Raw genomic sequence first — 18,499 nt, 5'->3', positions numbered from 1 at the left:
CCATTGTCCGGAATTTACGTTTAAAAATTCCCATTTCAAAGCAGTTATTTAACAAAAGGTAATATATTTAATGATTTGTGATAACATAATAATCATTTCATGAATACTATTAATAGTACTGTGAGAAGCATTAATCCAATTGAAATGTACATTTTCACCGCTGTAATTGTCTCCCCACCTAAAGCTAATATCTGGGCTGCAGCTTGCCTACCCTTCATTAGCAGGCGCAGTGGGCGCACCTAGCAAACTTACTGAAATCTCTCTGGAACAAACGGCGGGGGATTCTCTTTCTTGGTCAGGGATAAAAGAGGGAGAAATAATGATAACACACATAGTTTATGTATAACCTGTTAGTATTTATTCAGCAATCGGTGGGAAAAGGTCATCTGTACGGAACATCGTTGTGTACGGAACATGGTTAGTCTACGTTATGCATTTATAGTGTGTATATAAACAAATATATATATATTTTATAATTACATAATTATACACATACATGTACATTTATATGTTTTAAATACAATTATAATTACTGTAGGCTAATATATGTAGCAGGGCATTTTGAAAGGACAAAAATAAGGTGTCAGTGTATTTCACTAGACTTTAACTTTGCCAGCTATAAAAAAATCTAGCATTTCCTATGTTTTACCATTGATTTTTAGTGACAGTCGATATGCATGGGCCACTGGCGATGACAGAATAATTTTAACATTTAGGCTACAAATAGCCTACATTATTGAAATCAAAAGTTGTATTTGTTAACGCAGTGGTGCCATTTTTGTTTAATGTAGACCCTCTTTTATATTTATATGAGCTCTTTAAAGGTGCCATAGTAGAGAAATGTAGGCAGTCTTGAAATATAACACAGACTCAACCTTGATGACTCGACTCGGACTTGAACACTGGGGACTCGAGACTCGACTCGGACTCAAACTCAGGTAATGGTGACACGACTCGGACTTGACTCAGACTCTTCTTTGGTGACTCGGACTTGAACTCGAATGCTGGGGACTCGAGACTCGACAGTTGGTTACTCGACTACAACACTGTCTCCCACACTCCTGGACAGTGCCTTCCAGTCAGAGACTGGAATGTCTTTTCTTGATGACTGAGTTTTAGAACATTTACTCATAGGTCATGTAAGTTTACCTGCTTACAGATTAAACATTCATTTTGTATAGAACTATAGGCTATGTGTACTAAACTAGCATGACATTTTGTGCTCATATATTGGTTCTGGTGATAAAATGCTTACAATGTTTCTATTTTATTTTATTTTATTTTTTAAATTTAAGCAAAATGTAATTTCTCTTTAGCTGGGAGAACTAATTGCATACTGGAGAATGTGTTTGACTGTGGTGTCACTGCATGCATGGACAGGTTTTCAGGTGTATGATAGTGGTTTTAGCATGTAACAATAACAAATAAATCAAACGCATACAGTTTGTTGTAAATAGTTTTTAATTTATGTCTTTCCAATGTTCCATCCAGTATAAACCATATGCATTACCTTGCTTTTGCCTTTTTTTTAGACAGATGAAGTCTTACAATCGTGAAATTAGATGTCAAACAGATGACTATTGGGTCACATTACAGAGAATTAACTCTTCTTAGAATTAGCAGGTTACAGTAGATTCAGGTAAGTAGCATGTTTTGCAGGCTCTTGTTCGTCTCAGTTGTTATGGATGTTATACTGACAATCTCGAACATTACATTAGCTCTAAAAACAAAAATACAACACAATTAATCTGTTTTACATGCTCCAATATTTCTTTTTCTGTCAAATTCATCTGAGAATGTTGTGTGAGTGTAGTTTAGAAACTGTTTTGAGAAAATGGTTAATTGATTCAAGAGATGAGTGTCTTTGCAATTGAGGCAAACTATACTTGCGATGATACTGAAAATATAATTTTAACATATTAACATTATACTGCATATTTAAGTGTAAAAATCAAGTGTACTCTTTGTCATTCATCCCTCATTATAGTTATTATTATAGTAAACGGTAAACAGTATTGTAGTAAAGAGTTTCAGTATACTTCAGCATTAATGAAATAGATAGTGTCACGATACGCACACGAAAAGGTGAATTCCAATTGCAGCTTTATTTAGGGTAATCCGTAATCATATCCACAAACAGGTAAAGGGTCATAATCCAAGTAAATCAGTCCAAAACAAGAAACGAACAAACAAACCAAGACAGACTCTGAGATGCCAGTGACACAATTAGTGATGTTACGTCTGACACCGACGCTCCGAAGCTTGTTTCAAACTCGAACGGTCCTTGCAATGAACCACTGCTTCGGAGCTTATCATTATGTCACTAGTCACGTGAAAATGACTTCTGAAGCAAACCAGAGCCCGTCTACGGAAAGCCTTGGCACTTCCTATTAGCCCCATTGTATCGATCTTGGTTGCAGTTCCATTAGAATTCCACTGGAGGTGATCGCGGGCGAGTGCAGACTGAATGGGAGTCTATGGGGCTAGACGGCTAAATGTGTCTCTTTCACCCGATTGCCGTTGAGAAATCTCAGATTTTATTGTAGGTTTTGCAAGTTCAACATGGGTTATAGGTCGAAAATTGAATAACTATAAAATATAATAAAATTGAAAATTGAGTATTTATGTCCTTTCGATTTCTAACAGGTTGAGTTGTTGTTGCCCATAACACGCTAGCATTCTGCTAATGAACGCTGATTGGTCAGTGAAGGACTGATTACGACCAGAGATACAGCTTGATGGCATCGTGGGATCCGAAGCGGGACCAGAAACAAACAAAACAAAAACTCTTCTAGCACGTGTATTTACCTGTGTCAGCTGTGTTGTCGATGCCTCGAGAGAAAAGAAAGTGCAGAGCGCGAAAGCACCAGAGTGACTGAAGGATTGCCGTAAAGCAGTATCTCTGGTCGTACGATGTGTATGACGTCATTGACACTTTAAAAGACTTTTTAAAGCAAATAAGTGACTCAAAAAAATCTAACACCCAGCAATGTGTAATTTCATTGCATCTCCTTTCGAATATAACATTCAATTTACTAGACAAAAAATTATATCCTGAGAAAAGTGGATTTTGAGGAGTATAGCGCCATAGACCTCCATTCATTCTGCACTCGCCTGCGAGTGCCCCTGCATGGACAGAGACGTGTTACTGCAGCCAGTCCAGAAACCGGAAGTAACCAGAGAGTGCCAATTCTCTTCCTATTAGACATTCTCTGAGCAAACACACTAGAACCACCTGACTGCTTTGACAGCCCAATCCAGTGTTGACAGGTTTGAAACCTGGCGGCTGTATTTCTTATAAAAGTGAAGGTAAAAAAATATATAGAAACCATTACAGAAATTCTATTGGATTTAAAGGTTTTCATGGGAATTGTATTGGTTGTAATTGGAATTATAGTGGTCTCTGTGGGTCTACTGATATGTGTTGGGTTGTATTGGTGGGGGCATTAAATCCTAATGGAATATGTCCCAAACACACTACAAAAAAGAATTATGTAGTGGTTTAAATGGTAAAAGCCAATGGTTCCTATTTTAATATAAACCATTAGAATTTCTGTGATGGTTTCCAACTTTTTTTTAAGCTGGTCTGATCTTCTGTCCTTGTCCCTCTTTCACCGACGGCCCGATGCCGATTCAACATGTCGAATCGGCCGAAAAAAAGCCGACGAGGACCAACTTCAGCCGACGGTGCGGAACACACTGAGAAGATTTAGTTGGCCGACGCACGGAAACTGCCCGACGGCCGACCGTCGGCTTGGTGTGTTCCAGGCTTAATGAACCATTTTCGACACAATTGTATCAGAAAGCAATAACGCTTCGAAACGCTTCATTTGGCCATCACTAGACACAATACAAGGACTCCACACCAGTGACTAAAACAGACAGGGTATAAATAGACAGACACTTAACAAGGTGATTGGGAACAGCTGAGTGCAATAATCAAAGATGAGTCCGACAAGGGTGATGGAGATTGTAGTTCATGAGTGAATGACACCGTGGGGGAAAAGGACCTCTAGTGGCTACCCAGGGAACATAAACCAGACACTGTTACAACTAGTATATATTTTTCAGCATGCAACAGAAGTTGAATATATGCTGACAAATGCCTGATCACTTTTATATGCTGAATTAGTGAAATGAACATGCCCTTATCTTTTGATGGTGTGTCTTTAGCTAAATTTTGTGCATATGTGTCTTTTTTTAAAGTAAAATATGCTGAGTATTAAAAACAAATCTAAATTACGAACAATGTAGTATGTGTTAACATTATGCATTCCTCAATTTACTCTTAAGATCGGTTTCAGAAATTGTTAAACTGTTGTGTAAATGTAGGAGTAAACTCAAAACAAAATGTTACATTTCTAAAACAAAAAATTGAGTGACTCCAAACAGAATTTGGACAAAAAGAGCCAAATATCATTGCATTAGGAACAAAATAATGAGTAAACCTTTATGGTAAGACTTTATTTTACAAGGAGAGTGGACGCCCATGACATGCGGAGTCCCTCAAGGCTCAATTCTTGCGCCACTCCTGTTCAACCTGTACATGCTCCCAATGAGCCAAATAATGAGAAAGAACCAAATCTCTTACCACAGCTATGCAGACGACACACAGATCTACTTAGCCCTATCGCCTAATGATTACAGCCCCATTGACTCTCTGCTTCAATGCATTGATGAAGTCAACAGCTGGATGTGCCAAAACTTTCTACAGTTAAACAAAGACAAAACTGAAATCATTGTGTTTGGAAACAAAGATGAAGTTCTCAAGGTGAACGCATACCTTCACTCTAAAGGTCAAACAACTAAAAATCAGGTCAAGAATCTTGGTGTGTCTTTAGAGTCAGACCTTAGTTTCAATAGTCATGTCAAAGCAATAACTAAATCAGCATACTATCATCTGAAAAATATTGCAAGAATTAGATGCTTTGTTTCCAGTCAAGACTTAGAAAAACTAGTGCATGCTTTCATCACCAGCAGGGTGGATTATTGTAATGGACTCCTCACTGGCCTTCCCAAAAAGACCATAAAACATTTGCAGCTCATACAGAACGCTGCAGCTAGGATTCTTAGCAGAACCAGAAAATATGATCATATCACACCAGTACTCAGGTCATTACACTGGCTGCCAGTTACTTATAGGATTGATTTTAAAGTATTATTACTAGTATATAAATCATTTAATGGCCTAGGACCTCAATACATTGCAGATATGCTCACGGAATACAAACCCAACAGATTACTCAGATCATTAGGATCACATCAGCTAGAAGTTCCAAGAGTTCACTCTAAGCAAGGAGAGTCTGCTTTTAGCTATTATGCCAGCCGCAGCTGGAACCAGCTTCCAGAGGAGATCAGATGTGCTCCTACATTAGTCACATTCAAATCCAGACTCAAAACACATCTGTTTAACTTTGCATTTAATGAATGAGCACTGTGTCACTGTTTGTCCGACTGTTTATACTGTGTCTTATTTTAGTCTTTATTCTAAACTGTTTTAATTATTTTTAGTTCTTTCTCGTTTCTTTATTTTAAACTGTTCTTTATTCTAAACTGTTTTAATTATTTTTAGTTCTTTCTTGTTTCTTTATTTTAAACTGTTTTGTATATTCTTATTTCTTCTGATTATTTTTAATAGTATGTAAAGCACTTTGAATTACCATTGTGTATGAAATGTGCTATATAAATAAACTTGCCTTGCCTTGCCTTGCCTTACAGTGTCTTTCTTACACTTGAGTTTTCTTACATTACTGTAGTAATTACTATAAATTGTGCTTAGTTACATGCAACTAACCCAAAACCAACCCCTGATCCTCACCCTAACCCTATGATAAGTAGCTAAATGTAGTTAATTAATATCACTCAATTCTTAAATGTATAATTACACTGTAAAGGCCCTTTCACACCGGATGCGTAACGAAAAAGCGAATAGTTCGTGTGCGAATAGTTCGCGTCAAAACCCATCACATGAGCCGCGTAAGCACGGTCTCTATCTCTATCTTTGACGATTAGCTTTCTATCCCAAATGTAGTTTAGCCTGCTAGCCTACACAGCACAGGACTATACAACAACTAAAACTATCACACAACATACTCACAGTCGTGATAACCGAGTTGGTTGGCAATGCTACGCCACACAATCATTGTCCTTGCAGTATATGATTGGCTGAAGTCTTTTCTGTCGCCGCAAAAGAAAAAAAAAATCGACATCGAAACGAAAAAAAATAAGTCGTTTTTTCGCCGCAGCACATTCACGTTCGGTGTGAAAGCACTCATTACACAAACAGCTGATCAAAAAATAAAACCATCGCGCGAATTATTCGTGCGTAAAAATCGCGTCCAGTGTGATAGGGCCTTAACACAGACACCTTAAAATAAAGTGTACCCAATTTATTTTAAGGTGACATAGTTACACGTTACTACATGTACTTAAAATAGTAATAGCTGTAAACAGTGTGTGTGTGTGTGTGTGTGTGTGTGTGTATTACTCACTGTTCATAATGTGTGTGCTCTAACTTGGATGGGTTAAATGCAGAGGACAAATTCCAAGTATGGGTTACCATGTCACTTTCACTTTAAAAATGCCTTAACAGCAAATGTAAAGCGCCATCTCACTTACTGTACTGTATACTATTCCCACTCAAGAATGTGACGTTTTGAATGTCAAGCTGAATGGTTGCTGTGGTTACCAGTTACAAATGTAGACAAATGCATTTCGACTTTATGAGCGATATTTTTTTTTTAGAGTTATAAAAAAGTCATGTTAGTGTTGTTGATCAACGCTTTTAAACCACTGCCCTGCAAAATCCCTGTACCAAGTGGCAACATTCTTGAAGGTATAATTGTCACAGTGTCTGGTTTGTGTTTCCCCGGGTGTCCACTAGAGGTCTCTCTCCCTTACTGTCACCATTCATTCTGGAACTGCATTTCCCACGATCCTTTGTCTGTTCTCATCACTCATCATTGCACGCAGCTGTTTCCCATTACATTGTTTCTTGTTTCTGTGTATAAATACCCTGTCTGTTTCAGTCCATGTCATGGAGTTGTTGTTTGATGTCACTTACACTTCCAAAGTGTGTTCTCGCCTGTTTTGCTTTGTTTCTTGGTTCTTGGTTCTTGGTTCTTGGTTCTTGTTTCTTGTTTCTTGGTTTATTGGACTGCTAATATGGATTTTGAACCCTGCATGGATGACAACGAATTGGATTGCCCTAACAATAAATATACTGCTTATGGATCTACCTGTTTTTCCGTGTGTTCCTGTGACAGAACGACTCCGTCCAAACATAGATCCAGCGGTATGGATGTTCGTGGCTATTCCCCAACCACGAAGACAGAGAGGAGGCAGCAGAGGGGGAATTCGCCAGTGGAAGAGGTCCCTCCCCGTATGAACATCTTTCAATGCCTTGCATTATGGGCCCGCCAGACTGAGGAGGCCATGGTGGTCAATTCCCCTGAGCACCCTTCCACCGATGACAGAGTCTTTTAGGGGAACCCGTCTGGCCAGGTTTTCGGGGGCTCGTGGAGGTCGCAGGGGAGGAGGTGCTAGAGGTGAGCCTCGGACCCACTCTCCACTTCGGTCTTTCTTCGACCATGGGCCGGTGATGCTCAGCCCAAAGCTCCCTTCACCACTGGTCCTGTCCAGCCCGGAGCCTGCACCTCGCCATAAGAAATGGCGGAGGAGGAGGAAGACTTTCCTTCTCCCTAATGTCCCAGAGATCGTCTCCGTGCAACCTGCTGTCGTTCCCGTGCAGCCTGCTGTCGTCCCGGAGGTCGTCCCCGTGCAGCCCGCTGTCATCCCGGAGGTCGTCCCCATGCAGCCCGCTGTCATCCCGGTATATGTACGTATATATATATATATATGTATATATACTGTACAGTCATGTGAAAAAGAAAGTACACCCTCTTTGAATTCTTTGGTTTTATCTGAACATGTTAAACAAAATCATGTGGTCCTTAGCAGTTCTTAATATTAGGTAAATACAACCTCAGATGAACAACAACAGATGCCATATTACACTGTGTTATCATTTATTTAATAAAATTAATTAAAAATAAATAAAAATTGGAGAAGCCGTGTGACAAACTAAGTACACCCTATGATTCAATAGCTTGTAGAACCACCTTTAGCAGCAATAACTTGAAGTAATAACTTTCTATATGACTTTATCAGTATCTCACATTGTTCTGGAGGAATTTTGGCCCAGTATTATTTACAGTGTTGCTTCAATTCATTGAGGTTTGTGGTCATTTGTTAATGCACAGTACTCTTAGGGTCCTGTCGCAACATTTCAGTTGGGTTGAAGTCAGGACTTTGACTGGGCCATTGCAACAGATTGCTGCTTTTCTTTTTCAGCCATTCTTTTGTAGATTGTACATGGGATCATTGTTCTGTTGCATGACCCAATTTAAGCTAATATTAGCTGTCAGAAAGATGGCCTCACATTTGAATCTAGAATAATTTGGTATGCAGAGGAGTTCATGGTCGATTCAAGCCGAAATCATCAACCTCCACCACCGAGCTTGACAGTTGGTTGTTTGTGCTGATCAGCTGTACAGTTAAATCATAAACATAGTCAAAAGTGACACTTAAATTTGGAGTCAGATTAAATTATTCATGGAGAATGAAGTGAGTAATGCCAGTCATATTTATACCCGTATGTATTGATAGGTGTGCTCCCAGGCGAGACCCCAATACATCACTATTTATTTTAATTCTTAAAAAACGCCATTCTTTTATTTGAAAAGGTTCATTATTTTATTGACAAAATATTTAAGTTTTTCTTGTGTATATATATATATATATATATATATATATATATAATTTTTTTTTATTTTTTTTTTCCCATTAGATCAGATAACATTTTAAACGGTCATATATGGTCATGTTTCAACGTGCCCCTCATTTGTTAAAATGTGCCCCACCTATGGGGCATGTGTCAGTTTTAGTGAAGAATCAGGCAGGTGAGTAAGATCAATGATTTATTGAGAACAGAAGCACGGAACCAGCAGATGTTATGGTGAGGTAATGCGTTACTGAGATGATGAATGAACTTAGCTGAATGAGTAATATGAATGTCTTTGCAGGTGGAGATGAAACCAGAGCGGAGAACGGATGATGATGGTGATCAGCGGAGATGGTAGGCGGGAATAGAAGACTGAAGAAGACGGTCTATGTTGAGACTAGACCAGACCAGACAGTGAACTACTACTACTCTTCTTCTTCTTCTTCTTCTTCTTCATGGCGGTTGGGAACTAACTTTAATAGTGCCAGACAGTGAACTGAAGGTGTAGTGGGTTTATAAAGGGAATTAATACTCTAAACCCCATGTGGACTGAGAGAGACAAATTTATTTTGTTTGCTGTGGAACAATGACCCATAAAATACACTAAAACACAATGATCATAAAAATGGATCTTTTTCTTTGTGCGCTGTTATCCAAATATTCAGAAATCATGCTCTGAATGTTCATTTGTTTCATCACCAATTGCAGAACAACATCGTAAAGAGCTCTGGAAACATGTAGACAATGTAAACTGACAACAACATGACATTTCCTTTCTGCTTTTTTTCAGATTTTTTTTTTCAGCACACAGAAATGAAAGTAAAGGTGTGGCAGGAAATGTCGCTATATAAGGAAATAATTATCAAACAGTGCACAAGTGCATCTAGACTTCTCAACTTGACAGCTGAATCGACGACAGTCTCCAGTTTTTTCTCTGACTTTATCTGTAGATATAAGGTAACTTTTCTTCAAATTATTATGATGCTTAAAGTTGATTAAAATTATATATATATATATATATATATAGTTTAAGAATCCAAAGAAATACAAAATAGCATTGTTTAATTAAAGGCAATCATTAAAAAGCCATTAAGGACTATACCATTAAAAACACATCTGAAGTGCTGCATTTTTTTATTAATAATAATATTTAGAATCCCTATATATTTTACATAAAGTGTGGTTCTACCACATAAAATTACTTTTATATTTGGACAGACACTTATTTGGTGATGTTTCGACAGACACTTAACGTATGATAATTACGTATTGACAACATATACCGTAACATTTTATTTAAACACACTTTAATGTCCAAAAATAAATAACGTTTCTTTAATTGTTTAACCATTACTTCATGTAATATTAATTGTTTGCTGTGGGACAATGATCATATAAATACACTAAAAACACAACATAAAATGATCATAAATATTCATCATTTCATTTGTGAGCTGTAATCTGAGGATGTGGTCTTGTATTGCTGGCTTCCGCTTGCTGCTGCTTGCTTGTTTCTCTCTCTCCAAAAGATCTTCCACCCCTGAGAGCTCTAAAGACCCGCTTTTATAATCACTATTGAAACACATTATCTCTACATTTTCGCACATGTTGCTTCTTTTTGCGTTAACATATTTCCTGCGTTAATTGTTACAATACTTGTGTCAATGCACCATCTTTACAGGATGTGGTGTACACGTAAGTGCACAGTGTGTGCTTTTGTCACCCTATGTAAACTTCATGGCCCCTAAAGAATAACCAAGATCGTTGATTTTCTGCTTTTTATTATTTCTTTCCTTATAATTTAGATATTTTTCTAATTGTTTGGAAAAGAACATTCTAATTGTCTACTGTAACTAAATTGGTCATTGTACATTTTTGTGCCATTGCGTTTTATTTATTTTATTCTCTATAAAAGTGTCTAGGCATAAAGATAGGGTTAATGGTCTATAATAAATCATTGAAGAAAAAAAATATACTGATATATATTATATTATTACAATTATACGTGTAGCTGTTTATGTTTACGTGTTTGATGTTGTCTATACATCCATATTGTACATACAAAACAATGTTCTCTCCCTGTAAATATTGCGTACAAATACCTATAAGTTTAAGTAATGAGACCAGGCTGGGTTCAGTAAGAATCTTAACACCTGGTTAAACCGAAAGTGGCAGTTGTGGGAGAAACAATAGGAAAGCAATATCTTTGGACACCAGAATGTTTAAAAACGCAGTCTCAGTAATTCTCTTAATAAAAAAAAAAAATAAAAAAATCCTACCTTTCATAACTCTTTGTTTTGACAGGGACCTTTGGTCTGTGAGAGCAGATCTGTCGATGGCTACACAGACAATACATTTTGTCACGTGGAATGTTAATGGACTTAAACGAAACAAAGATAAGAAATTTCAAAAACTACAAAATGCGGACGTGGTTTTCTTTCAAGAGACACACGTTGGAGAACGAGATGAACATATTATTGAAGGTCTAAAAAATGAGTGGCATGTTTTCTACACAAAGTTTACCTCCCAAAAGGGAACAGCCATACTAGTCAGGAAAAGACTAGATTTTGAATGTATAAGTGATGAAAAAGATAACTGTGGAGCTTATGTTGTGTTGAAATGTAAACTGGAAGGTCAGCTGTACACTCTGGTTAGTGTTTATAACCATGAAACAGACACAAAAACCCTTGAACAACTTTCACGTTACCTGCAGTCAATGACCACAGGGCTGCTGGTGATTGGTGGAGATTTCAACACGGTTTTCAATCCATTTATCGACAAAGACAATTCAAAAGGGGTGATAGACGGCTCAAACCACAGAAAGCTGCGCAGTTGTGTGAATAAGTTCATGAAATCTCTTCAGCTAGTTGATGTCTGGAGAAGAACGAACCCTGTAAAGCAGGAGTATACATTCCACAGTCAAGTTGCGTCCAGGCTGGATTACTTTTTTATTCCAGAAGAATGTATGTGGCGAATCAGAAGTTGTGAAATCAGAGATTCCGAGAAGCGCGACCATCGTCCTGTGTACTTGGAGATCAACAATGTTTCCACAACCCTTTTTCAGAGAGATGCCCAGATACAATCAATCGTCCAATGGCTGAATCTAAAAAAGGATCTTTTGACAGATGAGACAAGTTCATCGCTGGCTGAAGAAAGCTCACATGCAGTCAGTGAGGTGGACATTGTGTCAGCTGTACAATCTCTTCAAGTGTCAGACACACCGAGACCAGACGGCATCCCAGTTTCCTTCTATAAAGACAACATTCAGGATCTAATTCCATACATTAAGATGCTCTATGACAGAATCCACAGAGGTGCATTTAACTGCTCTGAGACACACTTTAATAAAACTGTGAAATGTCCACATGATGATAGTCAACACTTTTTTAATGTTGACTACCTCATCATTGCAAATATTCTGACAAAACGTCTAGATGATTTCTTGGAGTCTCAGTCAATGGGTCTTGGACCAAAAAATTCAGCTACTGTCATGATCACTCCCAAAACCTTCTGCGCTGAGATGAGATTGTCTTGTATTAAGGGTAAAATAGAAGAGCAAAAACGGTCAAACCCAACTCTGTATCAAGATTTCCTCATTGTGAAAAACCTTCTCAGAGATGCACCAGAAACTGAATCTGTAGAAGCTTCAATTGAGAGAGACAAACTGCTGGATCAGGGCTGCCCTTTGACCCCAGTTCTCATTACACTGGCTCTGAAATGCTTTGCTTCCGCATTAGCTGGGCATTTAAAACAGAATTGTATTCTCGTTTTTAAACAAAGTGTGATTCTTCGTATCCAACCCGAGAAACGTAAAGTAATTACAGCTGTGAAGAGCAGAGATAATGAAGTGTATTACATTAAGGAATTATCCAAAGGTAAACAATTAAAGTGCCATGGAAATGAGTCTGATGGAAGGTGAGGATCTTGAAGATGACCAAGATCTCATTTGTTATTAATAATATACATATGTTTTGCATTCAGTATATAAATTTAGCTTGTGCCATAATTTGTGCAACTAAGGAAGTACAACCAATGTGGAAATAATTCTTGTGAATTGGTTATTTCTGTGTATTTTGTCAGAATTTCATCAATCCCATGACTTTTTCAATTACTATAAAATTAAGCATATATTTATTTTTCAATCAGAGCTAAACATAATTCTGTCCCACTTCACTAGACTGACCATGTATGCAGTTGTTACCTTGCAAGACTCAAATGAGGTGATGGTGGCACCATCACACTGGTTGACCCCAGACAAGAAACAAAGTTACTGGCCTCCATTCAGATCACCAGAGAAGTGCATGGAAGCTGTTCAGAACAAACTTAAACCTGAAACAGGAGGAAAAACATGGGAGAAATTAAATATTAGCTTTCATGCAGAATATGGTAATGGTCACTAATTTAAAATAATTGTTTAAATTTTGGATTTTTTATTAAGTTCTCAAATAATATATAATAAAATAGTTCTCTTATTGCAGTCTCTTTTGATAAGGCTAAAGAGGGGCAAAAGGAAATTGCAGAACAGAAAGAACGGTAAGTAACAAAATTTGTTTAAAGTATTTTACCTATTAAAAGATCAAATAATTAATTTGTACTGTTTTGTTAAAGTATTGTTTATTTTCAAATAAAGATCATTTCTATTAGCCACTGGATTTCCTGGAATACAAAAAAGACAAAGACCTGAAAGCACTCAAGACATGTCAAAAAACCCATTTCCTACACCATCTACATCTACATCAAGACTGTCAACTGATGGTGAGTCAGTTTCTTTTGCCATAATCAGAAGTTTTGTCTTTTCTCTTTTTTTTTTTTTTTTTTTTTTCTTTTTTTTTGTAATTACAGCAAAACTCATTTTACACAACAGACAATGATGATATCTTCCAAATGCTGAGAGACATCAAGAGCACAGTCCAGGAAAACTCTTCTATGTTAAAGAAACTACTGCAAGACAATACGGTTTCTGAAGCCCCCAGCAGTAGCAGCTTGTCCACTGAAGATGTTAAAACAAGCCTAAATCTGCCTCTTAGAACCTTTGGAGATGTGGCCAGGACTGAAAATGAGCTCAGAAATGCAACGAAACGCCAAAAATATGTGAGTCAACACAGCATTAAATAAATAAATAAATGAATACAGTGTTATAATATTAATGCAGATTTATTATTAATCTACATTATTATTAATCTCTTTCTATTGATTAGCATAACACAGATAACTATTTCAAGTTCTCTCTCACCCAGCTCTGGTTCCTTGTTCAACTTTAATTGGTGCAAGATGGTGCAAATGAGCTATTCAGTTTTGTGGTCATAACACAACATATTTGACCACTCAATGCCATGCTTGACCAATAAGAATCAAGTATTTCAAGACATGTAATATTAATAAACAAAACTTAATAAAATATTTAAAAGTATTTTCTTTATAGGTAAAATATCTGTCAAGAATTGGAGGTTTTGGGCCCAAGGATGTGGTTAAGAATATTATGCAGCAAGTCCTAACAGATGATCTGGCGAAGGAGTTCAACTGGCAGGGCAGAGGAGATAAAAAGCCCTTCTCTAAGCTTATTTTAACAGATGTAATCCGAGGTAAACTCACTGCTGCATGAACACTTCACACATACTAAGAAAGTTTGTATTTACCTATGTTTTGTCTCTATTCAATCACTAGTGAGCTGTGATCTCTGCCAATATGATCTTTAAAGTGTACAAGAGCGCTTGTGAGTTTGAAGGACCACCATCCGACATATTTCCAATTCATTCTTCAGGTTTACTCTTTCAGATGCTGCATCAAAACACAGTGTAATGAGGGCAGACTGTGAAGCTGAAATAAAAACGTATTTGTGGTACACAATTGATCGAATTGGTCGGAAGAGACCAAGAGATTGTGGAGGTGAGTTATAATGACATGAACAAGCGATATCAATATAATATGTTGTCATACCTTCTATAGGTTGATCTTCTATGATGGGTGGGTCAAGGCATCTATGTTAAGAAAATCACCTTCAGTTGTTTAATGGTCATTGTATACTTTGTATAAATACCTCCTTCCCCTGCAGGTGTGACTTCAGAAACTTCTCCCACACTGCTGGACAGTGCCTTCCAGTCAGAGATTGGAATGTCTTTTCTTGATTTCTGAGTTTTGCAACATTTACTCATAGGTCATGTAAGTTTAACTGCTTAGATTAAACATTCAATTTGTATATAACTATTAGGCTATGTGTACTAAACTAGTATGACATTGTGTGCTCCAAATATTGATTCTTGTGATGAAATGCTTAAATTGTTTTTTTTATTTGTTTTAAAGCTAAATCTAATTTCTCTTCAGATAACTGGATGAAATAATTACATACTGGAGAATGTGTTTGACTGTGGTATCACTGCTTGCATGGACAGGTTTTCAGGTGTATAGTGGTTTTAGCATGCATGTTCATCCATAACAAATAACTCAAATGCATGCAATTTGTTGTAAATAGTTTTTAATCCTTTTCAATGTTCTATCAATAAGATATAATGATTTTTTTCCTAGAATAAACCATAATTACACATGCCATTTACCTTGCTTTTGCCCTTTTTTTAAAAAAAACATTTTTTACAGAAGATGAAGTCTTACAATAGTGAAATTAGATTAGTTGTTAACAGGGATGGGCATAAATACATGGAAATGTATTTAAAATACAAATACAAAATACTGTGTGAAAAAAATTATTTAAATACAAATACAGTATTTTGTATTTTGAAAATACACAAAATACATGTGAAATTGGCCATCCAGTGCAGGGATAGGTCACAGTGAATGAAGAAACTACACAGGCCTACTGACTTTACATTCCTAACCACATCTTTCTTTCTTTCTTTCTTTCTTGTTATTACAAATAAACATGCAAAATAGCAGACATTTATATACTTATTTCTGGTTACAATGTAGTCTATTACTTGTGGTGAACACTAATAAAAAATCATACTGTATGTAAAACTGTGGGAACCTTTTCTGCTATCTAGCAAAGAATATGGATGGGCGATATGACCAAAATCTCACTTCACAGTAAAAATATCATGGTTTCACAATTCTCAATATCAGGTTTGATTGTGAAAACACAAATTTTACCTGGTCAAAAACAACTCTGTTTAAGCCGTTTAAGTGCATGGGTCTTTACGCCCTATTTAAAGCACATTCAGTTTGCTCATACATGCTTGCTGCTCGCTTCTGCTGCCCGCCACCTCCCCAGCTCCTCCTTATGCATAACGTGGCAATTGCTTTATGTCATGTTGCCTGCTCTGTTCACAGGGGGATATTTTAGCTCTCACAGTCCTAAACTATGTGAGCATTCCCTAATGCTGCTGCTGCTGTCCTCTGACTCTCTGCTATTTCATGGTGCTCATGAAAGGTCAGAGGACTCCCTGAACAGAGCCATACCGCCAAATTTCAATTCAGGAACATCAACTTGTTTGCAATCTATTCAATAAAAATTCTTAAATTATTTTTATTGTCTGTGTGTTCTTGACTTAACGGACCTGACAGAAATATAAATTATAAACGTTAATAAAACTTTACACTCACTTCAGTTATTCTGAAGGTGCAGCAGGAACACGAATAGTTGGTACCGATCCTTTTTTCAGGAGCAGCTTCTTAGCAAAAGCAGCTTTATAACGTTACTGACCCTCGTTTATTAAGCAGTCTGGTGTGTGAAATGATTCGCGCAAACATGAAAGCATTGACGTTGATCGTGGGGAATATTCCCTTTGAAAACAAACTCAGCCACTGCTTTTTCAGCGGTTCTGTTTTAGGAACATCAAAATGATGCTGTGTTCCTTATTACACCCAAGAACAGAACACCACAATCGCTTAGACGCCATTCTGCTCATAGACAGTGCTCTCCAGCGTATCAACAATGACCGCGCTGGTGACTGACAGCTCGCTCATGAGCGAGGGCGGGTCTGTGTTAAAACGCTGCTGTCAATCAACAATCGTGGGAGGGGCGTCCGACAGTGTGACGTCACAAAATCGAACGGCTTGATTTGAGAGGGGGGAAAACATATAAGATTTAAAAAAACACTGGATGGATTTTTATCATTTTATGATGGTTGTGTACAGGAACTGACAACACACATTTCATTACAATCAACTTGTAAAAGTGCATGTACCATTATAAACACATTTGACAAGCTACTTGATAAAAATCAACAACCGGTCAAGACTGATTGGCTTACGCAATTTTCCCACTTGTCTGTGCTCTTTTATTCTTTCAAGTGAATAATGCACTATTTTAACTTTAATCAACAAGTAGAATTGAGCATGACATTCTCACCTTATAAAAGAAAAAAAAAAAAGAAAAAAAAAAAAAAATCGCTGATCCAATGCTGAGTTAGTGAATGTCTGAACTAGTTGATGCACAAAATCAGTACCCTGATAAAGAGGTTGACTGGCAAAAAGTATTTTATGTATTTTGAAAATACAAAAATACTCATCTTAAATGTATTTAAATACAAATTACATTTGATTTTTTCCAAAGGCTTTAAAATACAAAATACAAAATAGTATTTTGTATTTAAAATACGTATTTTAAATACATGTATCTGAAATACTGCCCATCCCTGGTTGTTAACTTAGGGGGCGCTAACACAACACCGTTTGAACAGAAAACTCTCAAGTTCTTTCTGTGCAAACTTCTAAAATGCGAACCCGTGAGAACGCTGATGGCGTGCACATGCATATTACGAGTTCAATCGTATGCATGTTTGACACAGTGCAGGCGTGTAGTCCTTCCCTTCAAACCAACCCTCAACAAACTACTTGTATGGCCTTAAAATTTATAATACAGAATTATCGCTTCCGCGTAGCCACGCGAACCGGAATTATCCCGACAATGCTTTATCTGTAGAGAGGTAAAGGGAGGGGAGGGAGGTCTTCACAGGGGAGAGACTAGTTGACACTTCAGGACTGCGTTGTCATCACGTTCAGGCGAAGGTCCTTCATCAGATCTGGATACACCCTGGATCCGGTGGACTGCGGTAAACCTCTGGATAAACAGAGAGACTAATATTAGCGTAGACGCCATTCTTCTTATGATGTAACGAGTACATCAGGATTTATGTACTCCAACACTTCAAAATAATTATATTTGAAACTAGACTTCTTAGTAATTCTGAAAATATTACTATAAATTACAGCAACACCTCCCCCTTGGCCTTTCAGACGAGGTTCATGTTTATTACAGTAATCTTGCGGGGTGGTCTCATTTAAAGTAATGTAATTGTAACCCCCACAAACTCTCTCTGCTCAGGACTTACAGGTTCTCTACTGGACTAAATACTTTCAGTGGGTCAGTAACCAAGAAAACACTCAAATACCCAAAACTCAAATAATAATTGTATTAGTTTACAATCATAATATTAAAACCCAGGGGGCAGCAGGTTAATGCAGTCATGACAGGTTCAATTTAATTAAGATGCAATGAATGATTTCAGCAATATGTTAACTTCAAGAATAATAAGGCAACAACAAACAGGATATGCTCAGCACAAGATTTCAGTAGTTATTCAATACATGCATTAAATAAATTCATGTGATCACCTCTCATGCATAAGTTCATTACACTGCAAACCTAAAAGTCATAAATACCACACCAATAAATACATACCAAATATTAAATCAACACAGACCATCAATAATACTCATGCTAAATACATAGCCGTCGTCAACAGTATAGGAGGCATATGGAAA

The 18,499-nt window shown here is 37.1% G+C and overlaps 1 protein-coding gene across 3 annotated transcripts; it reads left to right on the top strand.

Moving 5' to 3' along the window:
- The first annotated feature begins 628 nt into the window (after positions 1-628).
- Positions 629-16,257, top strand: LOC307163528 (uncharacterized protein). Of its 3 annotated transcripts, XM_079879601.1 has the most exons (11): positions 629-1,639; positions 7,266-7,837; positions 9,084-9,136; positions 9,573-9,739; positions 12,960-13,168; positions 13,261-13,315; positions 13,413-13,537; positions 13,647-13,873; positions 14,205-14,364; positions 14,558-14,668; positions 14,835-16,257. In XM_079879601.1, exons 5-11 carry the CDS (start codon positions 12,967-12,969, stop codon positions 14,912-14,914), a joined length of 960 nt encoding a protein of 319 aa, XP_079735727.1. In that variant the 5' UTR covers positions 629-1,639; positions 7,266-7,837; positions 9,084-9,136; positions 9,573-9,739; positions 12,960-12,966; the 3' UTR covers positions 14,915-16,257. The 3 variants fall into 3 exon arrangements, with proteins under 3 accessions (XP_079735727.1, XP_079735726.1, XP_079735725.1); XM_079879600.1 differs by having other exon boundaries at positions 680-1,639; positions 9,084-9,739; XM_079879599.1 differs by lacking the exons at positions 629-1,639; positions 7,266-7,837; positions 9,084-9,136 and adding an exon at positions 11,087-12,697 and having other exon boundaries at positions 9,622-9,739.
- Positions 16,258-18,499: the final 2,242 nt, after the last annotated feature.

This window comes from Squalius cephalus (genome assembly GCF_949319135.1).
Source record: "Squalius cephalus genome assembly, chromosome: 8".
Lineage (NCBI taxonomy): Eukaryota > Metazoa > Chordata > Actinopteri > Cypriniformes > Leuciscidae > Squalius > Squalius cephalus.
The sequence above is the reverse complement of the archived record's forward strand: the minus strand, read 5'-3'. Positions and strand labels throughout refer to the sequence as shown.